The 12,037-nt window shown below is 49.9% G+C and overlaps 1 protein-coding gene across 1 annotated transcript in view; it reads left to right on the top strand.

The window, feature by feature from the left end:
• ABCA5 (ATP binding cassette subfamily A member 5) overlaps positions 1–6,700 on the top strand; it is a 30,645-nt gene extending 23,945 nt beyond the window's left edge. The window contains exons 29-40 of the mRNA XM_082294306.1: positions 214–305; positions 750–876; positions 964–1,081; positions 1,183–1,274; positions 1,427–1,602; positions 2,154–2,229; positions 2,308–2,402; positions 3,181–3,300; positions 3,485–3,634; positions 4,561–4,640; positions 4,848–4,903; positions 5,687–6,700. Of these exons, the coding sequence (XP_082150432.1) occupies positions 214–305; positions 750–876; positions 964–1,081; positions 1,183–1,274; positions 1,427–1,602; positions 2,154–2,229; positions 2,308–2,402; positions 3,181–3,300; positions 3,485–3,634; positions 4,561–4,640; positions 4,848–4,903; positions 5,687–5,794 (1,290 nt within the window). The 3' untranslated portion in view covers positions 5,795–6,700. The remainder of the gene's footprint in view (positions 1–213; positions 306–749; positions 877–963; positions 1,082–1,182; positions 1,275–1,426; positions 1,603–2,153; positions 2,230–2,307; positions 2,403–3,180; positions 3,301–3,484; positions 3,635–4,560; positions 4,641–4,847; positions 4,904–5,686) is intronic.
• Positions 6,701–12,037: the final 5,337 nt, after the last annotated feature.

The following is a 12,037-nucleotide window of genomic DNA, read 5'->3' as shown; positions in this document are numbered from 1 at the left end:
CCCACGTAATTGCTTTTAAATCTAAGCCCACTTTGATTGTGCATCCTCAGACCCGCTGAGCAGCATTTAATGATATATTAAATATATTCTTGGCAACACCAGCACTTGTGTGGTGGTGCAGAGCTGCAGCTTCTTGTCCCTCATCACTCTGGTGGTGTTACCCCCAGGGTCCCCAGCCTGGCTGGTGACCAGGGTGGTTTTTGTCTGCCTCAGCCCTATTTGCAGTGTGTGGTGTGGCTATTCCTGCTGCGCTGCTTCGAGCTGAAGAACGGAGGGAGGACGGTGAGAGAGGATCCCTTCTTCAGGTGTGTCTCTTGACTGGTTCTTTTTTCAAGCCATAGTCCAAAGAAACTGGTTTTGGAGGTGCTGCTGGTGGTGGTTAAACTGGGATGTGCAGTGGAAGAAATACACCACCTTTCATTATATCCCTTCTGAGACTCAGTCACTGCAGGGCAGAAATGGGGGCTTTATTTCCTTTTAAGTTCCATCGCTGCAAAAGCAGGAATTCTATAAGGATGGTCCCTATATAAAACCAGGGGAACTGCCATTCCCATTGCATGGCCGGGCACAAAGAGCTCAGCAGGGAGGTGACACAGTGGCAGCCCCTGAGCTCGTCCTGCTCTGGGATGAGCTGCAGGAATCTGCTTCTCCTGGCCTTGGCAAACACAAATGGCTTTGAGCACAAAAGCCCTGAGCCAGCCTCAGCTGAGAGCTGAGCAGAGGCCTCGTGCTGTTTTCCTCCCCTTCAGAAAATGTTTTACAAAAGCCAAGAGCTGGAAGTTCCCAGATGTCCCTCACGAGGAGAACGAGGATGAGGATGTGAAGGCGGAGAGGCTGCGAGTCAAAGAGATCCTGAGCAGCCCCAGGAGCGAGGAGGTAAAGCCTGGCTCTGCCCAAACCCCCAAATCTGGAGGCTCCCCCACAGCTGCTGGGATCTGCAGCCACTTCCCTCTTCCCTGCCAGATGCCAGCAATCCTGGTCAGCAGCCTGCACAAAGAGTTTGATGAAAGGAAGGAATTTCTTCTGGGGAGAAAAATAAAGAAAGTGGCAACCAAACATGTTTCCCTCTGCGTGAAGAAAGGTTGGAGTTCAGTTGCTTGCTGTTGAGCTGTTTCATTTATAAAAACAGCTCTTGGAACCGTTTATCTGACCTCGTGGGCAATGGTTTGTGTCTTTCTTTAGGAGAAATCCTGGGTTTGTTGGGACCCAATGGAGCTGGGAAAAGCACATTAATTAATATGCTTGTTGGAGAGATTGAGCCAACCAGTGGGCAGGTGTGTTCCATGCTACAGTTACACAAAAAATCCATATTTCAATTTTATTGTTATTATTGCAAGCATTCCTGAGAGCGTTTTGCTAAAACCATGCAAAGCCAGTTTGGAAATTTCCAATATTCTGGATTAAGGTCTGGGCATTTTCCTTGCAGGTTCTGATGGGAGATTATTCCTCGGGGCTGAGCAGTGAGGATGACTCAGTGAAATTTTTGGGGTACTGTCCTCAAACGAATCCTCTCTGGCCAGATATCACACTGCAGGAACACTTTGAGATTTATGGTGCCATCAAAGGGATGAGCCAGGCTGATGTTAAAGAAGTCATCAAGCGGTGAGTGAGTTCGTTGGAGAAATCTTTGTGGTTTAACTGGAGTTTCCTCAGCTTTTTTTATCTTCAAGCTTATTACTGGAGGGGTTTGGGCTTTTTTTGTGGTTTTTTTTTCCCCTTCTCTCCTTTCCTAATGCAATCTTTGTTTCCATTTAAGTTTGGTTTTGAGCTTGGTTGAAATTCTGCAATGGTAAATTCATAGGTGAGGAGATGAAGGTTCAGCCACAGAAAATTCAACTGGGATTTTTAGTTTTGATATATGTTTTTTTAAAGTAATTTTTTTAAGGTTGTGAAGTACTAACAGTGACCTTTGTAGAAGCTGCAAGGAGGGGGAGTCCTAGGCTTGGAGCTGTTTCTGTTGTCACCACAGGCTCCTCCAGGACAGGTGGTCTTGTATGGAAGCTCCAATTCTGCTTTTTGCTCTGCTTTTTTTCTCTTTGATAAACAAATATTTGTACCTGAGCTCTTCAAAAGGAGCTGTTTGCATACTCTGATGAGGGGGAAGCCAGACCATCCCCCTCCCAGCCTCTCACACCTGCTCCTTCCCTCCCCAGCATCACCAGTGTCCTTGATTTAAAGGACCACCTGCAGAAAACAACAAAGAAGTTGGGAATGGGGCTGAAACGCAAGGTATGGGGGGCTCTGGGGTCACTCTGGGGGTCACCAGCACCCTCCCTGTCCTCACCCTGCCCCTCTGCCTTCCCCCAGCTCTGCTTTGCCCTCAGCATGCTGGGCAACCCGCGCGTCACGCTGCTGGACGAGCCCTCCACCGGGATGGATCCCAAAGCCAAGCAGCACATGTGGTGAGTGCTGGCCACAGGCTCCAGGGAGTCAGCCTGGTCTGGGGTGTGTGTTATCCCTGCCCACACCAGGGAGAGCCACACACAGGGAATAACGGAGTGGGCTGAGTTGGAAGGGACCTAAAGATCATCCAGTTCCACCCCCTGCCACGGGCAGGGACACCTTCCACTAAAGCAGAATAATTTCTGCTTAATATCCCACTTAACCATTCCCTCCGGCAGTGGGAAGCCATTCCCTGTGTCCTGTCCCTCCATCCCTTGTCTAATGTCCCTCTCCAGCTCTCCTGGAGCCCCTTTAGGCCCTGGAAGGGGCTCTAAAGTCTCCGCAAAGCTTGTCTTTTGATTGAACAACCCCAGCTCTCAGCCTGGCTCCAGAGCAGAGGGGCTCCAGCTCTTGGAGCGTCTCTGTGGCCTCCTCTGGACTCACTCCAGCGGCTCCTCCTGTGTTGGGAGCCACAGAGCTGGACACAGGACTGCAGGTGGGGTCTCACAAGAAGGGGAGAATCTCAGCCCAACCTTCATGCCAGGTGCAGTGCAGCTGTGTCCTGTCCCAGAACAGCTTGGGATTTAAAAACTTGAAAGTTGAAAGAAATCCTTAAAACAACATAAGGGATACAGATTTGAGCCATCTTTGGGAAATTCAGGTGTTAATTGTTGCTGTGGGAGTAGCAGTAATCCATAAATAGAGGGTCCATCACAGTCCTCCTTCCCTATGAAGCCAGGATTTACTGTTCCCTGCCAAATGTTTTTATTCAGGGATGGTTTTGGTTGTGTTTTGTAGGAGGGCAATCCGAGCAGCCTTTAAAAACAAGGAGAGAGCAGCCATCCTGACCACGCACTACATGGAGGAGGCAGATGCTGTCTGTGACCGTGTGGCCATCCTGGTGTCAGGGCAGCTCAGGTACCACCGGAGCCCTCCTGGGGCAGGGGGACAGGCAGCTGCCACCTGGGACATATTTGTCTGAAAATACAGATGAATTTTGTACCTAAATTTGGAGTGAAATTAATCCTTAACAGCAAAAAGGGCCTGTTTGAGGTGAGGGTGTTGTTGAGTACAACCTGTGTTTTCTGTCTGTAATTCGTAGGTGTATAGGTACTGTCCAGCACCTGAAGAGCAAGTTTGGCAGAGGGTACTTCTTGGAAATGAAATTGAGGGAAACAACAGACGTGCAGCAGGTGGAGTATCTGCAGAGCCAGATTTTGCACATCTTCCCCAACGCCAACCGCCAGGAAAGGTGAGGTTTGTCAGATACCCAGAAAATACTGATGTTAATTAAACCCTCTAATTTCACAGCAGCTCCTTGGCACCGGGGAGGGCATGTGAATATTTACACACAGCTTAAAAAAAATGAAGAATGAAAAAGAGGAAGGGATCTGGAAGGCGGCAGAGCCCGGGCTGCCAGGGCAGGGCCGGGAGCCCGTGCAGATGTTCAGCGTGGAGGAAGCAAAACTGGATTTCTGCATAGCTGTTGCGTGACAGCTTCCTCCTGGGGCAGGGCCCCTGGGAAAGGGCTGAAATCCAAGTCTCTGACTCACTGCCCTTACCTGGAAATGCCTGAGGTCTCTGGGGGTCTCAGTTTGAGGGTGGGCTGGCTGCTGTTCCACCAACAGCTCTGAGTTTCTGCTGTATGCACCCGAGGGTTTGGCTCGGTGACTGGAGAGACTCCACAAAGGGCACAGCAGGCATCCCATGAGGAGTGTGATCCTTGAGGGATCACGAGTGTGATCCTTCCTCAGACATGGGATGTGCAGGGTGGGAGGGGAGTTCCCTCTCCAGCAGCAGATGTGGGGGGCAGAGCAGCTCCCCGTGCTGCAGTCGGGGTTGCAGGAACAGCTGCGTGATGCAAACTTCCAGGACCTGCTGTGACCTCCCAGTTCAGCTGAAAGGTAAAACGTCAGGACTCTGGGAGTTCCAGGCAGCAAATCTGCCATGAGCAAGCAGAATATAAATGATTGAATCTGAGTGGAAGAGCATGAACTTATAACAGTCTCAGGGAGGTCTCAGCTGATGCACCTGGAGCTGCATCATTCCCCTTCTGTGTGATCAAAATGCCTGGAGTAACCTTCGGAAAATAAGTTAAAATACATTCCACTGGGTATTAATATTTTCACTTTGAGTGATTTTGCTTGAAGCTAAATTTGTTTTGCCTCTTTGTTCCAGCTTTGCTTCTATCTTGGCATATAAAATCCCTAAAGAAGATGTACAGTCGCTTTCGCATTCTTTTTCCAAGCTGGAAGAAGGTAATGAAGGAAGCACTTGCCATACATCACACACACAAATCCTTTTGTCTCCCATAACTGACTCTTCTGCCATGTGGTGTCACTTGTCCATTTCTGTTCCAAACTTATTTATTTTTCTTTTATTGTTGTTGTCCCCAACTCTGTTTCTTGTGAAATCAAGAGTGAGTAAAGTGTCCCTAACTCTGCTCTTACCAATTCCTTCACCAGTAAAACACGCCTTCAACATCGAGGACTACAGCTTTTCTCAAGCAACACTGGAACAGGTGTGTTAAATTCTATTTTGTGGATGTAAACCCTGCCAGGTGAAGGTGTCAGAAGGCAGGGTTAGATGGGATACTGGGAAGGAATTCCTCCCTGTGAGGGTGGGGAGGGGCTGGGATGGAATTTCCAGAGAAGCTGTGGCTGCCCCTGGATCCCTGGCAGTGTCCAAGGCCAGGTTGGACATTGGGGCTTGGAGCATCTGGGATAGTGGAAGGTGACCCTGCCCATGGGGGGATGGGATTTATGGTCCCTTCCAACCCAAAGCATTCCATGATGATGAGCCCTATGCAGGCAGCTCATCCCCCAAGCTCTGCTCTCAGGCCATGGGGGTCGCTTTGCTGTTGCCTGTTGGGGCATTTTTGGGAAACTAAATTCCCTTTTTTCGAAGTGAATCACATCTGCCAGCTCTCCAGCTCCTCTTTATTCCTGTTTTCCCCTCTAAAAATAAGATGCCAACTGCAGTGACTGGAAGAAAGCAAATGTGTGGTTTTAGTGGAAAAGCTGCTCTGATTTATTCCAAGAACAGGCATTTGCTGTTCGTGGCTGGAAGAAGGGTGAGGCTGAGACTTGTTATTGCTTATTGTGGATTAATTACTGCTGACAATTAATGTCTTCAGTGCTGAGCTTCCTTTTTATTGTGCTCTTGAAGAAAAGAGGTGGGAGGGCAGGAATAAGGAGAAAAACCTCAAAATACTGAAAATTTGCTACTCAGGGACGAAGCAATACATGAATACTCGTGAGGTTTTTAGCATTGATCCTACAAGGATCTTTTCCATGTGTTCCAGGTGTTTGTGGAGCTTGCTAAGGAGCAGGAGGAGGAGGACAGCAGCTTGGGCACCCTGAACAGCAGCCTGTGGTGGGACAGGACACAGGAGGACCGAGTCATTTTCTGAGCTCCTCATGCTCGTGTTGGTGCCAGCGCCGATCCTCTCTCTGCTCCTCGGAGCCGGCGTGGGCAAGGACAGCTGGGTTTGGAAGCTCTGAGCATGTCCCACCATCCTGGCCTTGGGAATAACGCCGCAGGAGCAGTGAGCATCCCACTGCTCCTCTGAGTGACCCAAATCCCTCCTGCCCTCGCTGTTACTGGTTTGTGTTGGGCAGGAGGGCACTGCCATGGCAGCCAGGTGTCTCCTGGTGGTGGTGGCTGGGGCAGGAGCTCCCACCTGCCTTCCCTTGGCTCTGCTGGGCCAGAGGCTGGGCTGTCCTTCAGGAGGATCCTGTGTCTGAGCGAAGCCAGTTGCTGCTGGAGCATCCTGCCCCGTGGGGTGGTTTGCAGGGTCTGGCCATGCCCTTGGGTGGGCACTGCTGCCTGTCCTGCACACCCATGCCTGTGAGATCCTGCTCCTCCACCAGCTGGTCCATCCCTGCTTCTGCTTTGAAGATGCACCTGCTTAGAAGAGAGGGGGGAAAACCACTGCAGTCACTGTCCCACTGCAAGGAGGGTCCTGAATTGCACCACGAGCTCGGCTTGGCATCCCACCAGCGTGAAAATGTTCATTTACAGACACAGCTTGGCACTTGTTGGTACTCCCAGCCCCCTCCCCTGCAGGGTGGCAGCTGTGTGCTGCCATGTGGGTGCCACTGGGGTTTGTCATGCATGCTGGGGGCACAGGGGCTGGACAGAGTGGATGTGCTCCTTCCCCTGCTTGGTTAAAAGTACAAAGACACGACTGTCTGTCAGGGTTTGATGCTGGCTGAGCACCAGGCACCCGTGAAAAAAACATCTATTTATTTTCCTCTGCTATAGCTAAGCAGAGGAGGGAAAATTAAAACTTCATTTTCATGAGTTAAGGATTATTGAAACAACAAAAACATTTTAAGTGTTTAAAGGCAAAACAGGTTCAAAACTTAAAACAGTATAAAGACGATTTATTAACAAAATTAAAAGTAAAAAGGGTAATGAGAACCAAAGTGAACTTTCAGGACATCTTTCTTTCCCAGTCTCTCCCTCTTTCCACTTTCCTACGCAAAGAAAAAGAACATGGGGTTTTGGTCAGTATTTCACTTCTTAAAAGTCTTTCTTCAGTATGCTTAAGGAAAAGAGTTTCTTCTGCTGTGCCGTGGGATCCTTCCCACAGGAGATAGCTCTCTGCGAACTTTTCCAGCGTGGTTTTAACTTTCACAAGCAACAGTCCCACCTGAACCTGCTGCAACGTGAGTCCCTCCCACGGGCCAAGCAGTCTTCCCACAACTGCCCAGCGTGGGTCATTTTAGTTCATGGGGTTTGGTCTTTTAAGGATGAGCTGTTGTAGTTTGGAAGCAAAGGCTCTCCATCTCTAAAAGCAAGGGTCATCTCTCTCTGAGTTCCTCGCTAGGTTACAGCTTTTTCAGCACCCACACACTCCAGCGTGAGTACTCTTCTTCACGGGCTGTGCATGGATCTCTGCACCCCACCATGCACCTCACGAATTACTGGGAAACAGTTTGTTGTATCATAGTCCTCACCACGGCTCGCAGGAGAATCTCAGCTCCAGTGCTTGGGGCACCTCCTCCCTCTCCTTCTTCTCAGTGACCTCAGTGCCACCATGTTGGTTTTCCTCATGTGTCCTCGCTTTTCCTTTGACTTGGAAGAAAATTGGTGTCTTCAAGTTGCACTTGAGAGGTTGATCTTGTCCAGGCTCCACATCGGGGAATTGCTCACCATGTCTCTCACTGCTGGCCACTTGATCCCTGCCGGCACCGCACAGCCGGCCCTGGCCGCATGGTCCTCGCCAGCACCACACAGGCGGCTCCGGCCTCGGGAGGGCTCTGGCTGTGCAGTCCCGGCCTATGGAGGGTCCTGGCCTCAGGACGGCCTCGGCCACGCAGTCTCATCCTCGGGAGGGTGCCGGTCTCAGGAGGCCTCCGGCTGTGCAGTCTCATCCTCAGGAGGGTGCCGGTCTCAGGAGGGCTCCGGCTGTGCAGTCTCATCCTCGGGAGGGTGCCGGTCTCAGGAGGGCTCCGGCTGTGCAGTCTCATCCTCGGGAGGGTGCCAGTCTCAGGAGGCCTCCGGCTGTGCGGTCTCATCCTTGGGAGGGTGCCAGTCTCAGGAGGGCTCCGGCTGTGCAGTCTCATCCTCGGGAGGGTGCCAGTCTCAGGAGGCCTCCGGCTGTGCGGTCTCATCCTTGGGAGGGTGCCAGTCTCAGGAGGGCTCCGGCTGTGCAGTCTCATCCTCGGGAGGGTGCCGGTCTCAGGAGGCCTCCGGCTGTGCGGTCTCATCCTTGGGAGGGTCCTGGCACAGTCTCATCCTCGGGAGGGTCCCAGCCTTGGGAGGGCTCTGGCCTCGGGAGGGCCTCGGCCACGCGGCCCCCGCCAGGATGGGCCCCAGCAGCTGCCTCGCCACCCCTCGGGAGAAGGAAGAGAGCTTCCCGCTCTCCTATTCCCTTCTTAAATATGTCATCACAGAGGTGTTATCACCTTGTCTAATTGGGCTGCTAACCTGCCCATGGTCAGAGCCTTCAGCGACTGGCTCTGTGCCGGCCATAGAAGTTTTGAGCACTAAAGCTAGGCTGTGTGAAACCAACACACTGTCCTTACGGGGTTTGCAGAGATGTGGTTCTGCCTTGTCTCCATTAAAAACAGTCTGATTCTTCCCCTGGCTGTAACAACTGTGTCCTGCCAGCTGCTCTCACACACAGTGCTTTGGAGATGTTTTCCTTTTCCTTGCCAGTGCATTCATGAGCACCAGTGTTTCCCAGTCCCTCGTTGTTGTGGTTGCAGTCAGTCACACAGGGACGTTTGCTTGGCGTGGCCTGGCCGTTTGTCACCCCCCTTTGTCAAACCCCAAATGAAATGGTCCCAGTTCGAAGCCACATCCATAAGAAAGGTGCCTTTGGTTTGCATAGAAGCACTAAGAAGAGTAGAATATGTGGTCCTTTAGCCTGAGAAATGACAGCTGTATGTTGAAAATACATTATTTTTTTGTTTTTTTCTACACAAAGGTATCATCACTTTTTTTAGTTTTATAAGGTGAAATTAAAGATTGCTCCCAGTTCATTTTGCTCTGCAATGAACAGGTACAGAGATGTGTTTATACTGAGACATTGGCTTCCTAAGTCATATCACTTATGTATCTTCATTTTAAAGTTAGAAAATACCTTTGTTTTTCTTGAGAAAACTCAAAAAAATGGGTAACGTTGGAGTTGTGTGTCCCAGCTGTTTGTAATTGTCAGGCAATAATGTGTGTGGTATGTCTGATAATGCTTTATCAGTGTGTTCAGCCAAAATCTGTTAAAATCTGTTAATTCACTAATTTCCTTTAGGGAGATGTGAACTCTTTATGTACAATTTTACTTCCTCTTTTGTACCAATAGGCTGCATATAAATGCACAGCTTTGGGTTCGGAATTAAAACGTGAGCCCAAGCCCTGCAGAAAGCCCTGGACATCCTGTTTGCTTCCCCAGGGAACCACAGCCCTGGAAATGAAGGATTAAAGGACGGGATTAAAGCACCAGTCTCCAAACTGCAGCTCCAGTGCTGCCTGACAGGGCTGGAACTTCCCTGTCAGCGAAGAAAAACATCCCAAATTCAAGTGTTTGGTTTCTTTAGCCCCAGCCCTGCTGCTGGCTGGGAGCTCTGAGCTTTTTCCTTTACTTGAAGCAATTTGGGACCCAGAATTCTGCCTGTTGGCACTTTCCCGTGCAGGTGTGTACAAGTTCAGTGCATTTTTTCCAAATCCCTCATTTCTTTGGTCTCTTTTTGCCAGTGGTGTTTCAGCCAAGTGTCACTTGCCCGTCAATCCAGCACGCTCTTGTCACATGGATTTAGGGAATTACAATGTGACCTGTGAGCAGCCTTGGTGTCTGCCTTGAATTTATTCTTTACCTTGGAGTTAATAGTCTGTAAAATAGTTCTGTGCTGTCTGGGTGGTACCACCCTGTTCCAGATCTTTCCGTATTTCCTCACATTTCAGATGTGAAAAGTTTGGATTAGAAGCTCGGTTTGGTGCTATTGTTTATCTTGGAGGAGCCCAGTGGATGGTGGCACTGGTTTTTGTGCAGCTTGTTAAATTTGGCTCATTAAATTAATTCTGTGTTTGGGTGGGATCTTTTTGGCCTGGTGACATCGTGTGTCAACTGGAGTAAAGTTCCACCCCAAAACATCACTGTCCTCATAGTGTATTGTATCAGAAGTGTTTCAAAGTGTCATTAGATGTCTCTAATTGCCAGAATAGGAAAAAAAACCAGGCAAAATTAAACCAGGGAATGCCCTAGGAACAGGAAAGCTTTATTCCTGGGATTTGAAGCCCATTTGTTCTGCTGTTACCACACCAAATCCCATCTGTCCAACACATACCCAGCCTGTGCTCCCAGAGATAAACTGGATTTGGGGGGATTTGGAGTAAATCCACCCAGTTTGGGTCACCATTCCCAGGTGAGATGATTGGAGCTGCCTTGCAGGGTTGTTGTGAATAGCTGATGTACCCAAAGCTTGGAAAATGCATTCACTTCGTGGTGTTGTTACAAGGTTGTATTTTTCTATGGAGACTTTAACGTGTCTGGTTTCGTTTACATTCCCAAGAAAAGTCTTGTTTAAGAGTCTCTCTGTATAGCAAGTGAGCTTTATTGCACAGCCAACATCCAGAGCCCTGGCAGCAGAAGCAGAAGGTGTCAGGCCTGAAGGTGACACATTCGTGACGCTCCTCCTGCTCTTGGACCTTGTGCAGTTTATTTTACACACATTTTGTCTTTCTTTCACCACTTGGCTGTACTTGTAAAGGTGAGGATTTTCCTTTCCCAGCAGGAAGTACTTCCAAAATAAAGATAGATTGGGTTGTTAAACACTTGGGTTTCTGTGGCGTGGGTGTTTTGCTGTGCTGGAAACAGGGATGGTTTTCAAAATTCTGGGTTGATTCTGGGGTGCACCAGAGTTTCAGGTGGTTGTGCTCAGGCAGAGCATGGGGGGCCCTGGCTCTTGGCATGGCCAGGGCTCTCAGGCTGCAGTATTTACGTATTTTTAACTGGATTTGGGGGAATTTTGCAGTGTTGCAGCACTGGAGATTTCGACCTCCCGCGGTTGTGTTGCATTTTGCAGCCGGATTCATTCAGCGCAACTCAGGGCTAGCAGTGACCCCACGGCAGTTGCATGCTCCTGGCATGGCACATTGTCCATCTGCAGGGATGAATCACCTCCAGCCACTGAAAAATTAACCCCAGTGAAAAAACAATTCATTTTTGTGCTTGGAGCTGTCCCCAAGGTGAACTTGCTGGGTGGATGCTGGCTCTGGGGTGAGGGGCAGTGAGATGGGGGAGGTTTGAATGGAGGTGGGGCATGAAACGTGCTCGGCAGGGATGGAGGCCGCTGTCTGCTCCTGGGATGTCCTGTGGGACTGCCAGGTCCCTGGACAGACCGTGCTGAGGAAGAGGAGGAGGTGGCCACCTCCAGCCTCGTGGGTCGGTGAAGGGTGTAGCAAAATAAAAGGGATTTGTGCTCCCTGAGCCCCTCAGTGGAGAGGAAAATAACCCCAGATAAATTTAATCTGAGCTTGGGGACAGTTCCCAGCATTTCATACTCGTTTGTTTCTGATGGTGTGCAAGGGCAGTGTGCCATGCGGTTTTGGGGTTTTTTAAGCTGTAAAATTAATTCATTCCCTTATAATGCTTCTTTTAAGAGATGTCCAGAAAGTCCCTGATTTAACATGCTGAATTTCTCTTTGATAAGGGTTTCCCGGAGCTCTCACTGTTCCTTTCTCCTTTGCTTGGCATGTCCCCCTGGAAGGGTCTGGCTCCATTCCCAGCCCTTCTCCTCCTCCTGGAAGATACAAAGTCTGGTCCTGAGTCCCCTTCTCAGAAATCCTGTGGAGCATCTGCTTTGGGGATTTAATTCATGATACTTTGAGACATTCTGTGTTCTCCTGCTGCTGCTCAGTGAAGCCCTGAGGAGTTGGGGTCCCACCTCAGCAGCAGGGCCAGGAGCAGGATGGGAAACCCCAAGGAGTGCTTAGAGCAGGTTTTTGTGCAGCAGGAGACTGCTTCATTTTTATGTGAAGAAGCATTTTCTGTAGATAATGTGCAGTCAGGGCAGGGCTTCCCACAGCTGGGTCCCACACTGAGGCACAGGTTTTGGTCAGAAAAGTGCTATTTTTTGGTAAGTGCATCTCAGATGGGCTTTTTGCAGTCATGAGGAGCCTTCCCCATTGCTCCCCTGCTGCCCAATGC

The sequence above is a fragment of the Coloeus monedula genome (assembly GCF_965178545.1).
Source record: "Coloeus monedula genome assembly, chromosome: 19".
Lineage (NCBI taxonomy): Eukaryota > Metazoa > Chordata > Aves > Passeriformes > Corvidae > Coloeus > Coloeus monedula.
This window is presented reverse-complemented; position numbering and strand designations above follow the sequence as displayed.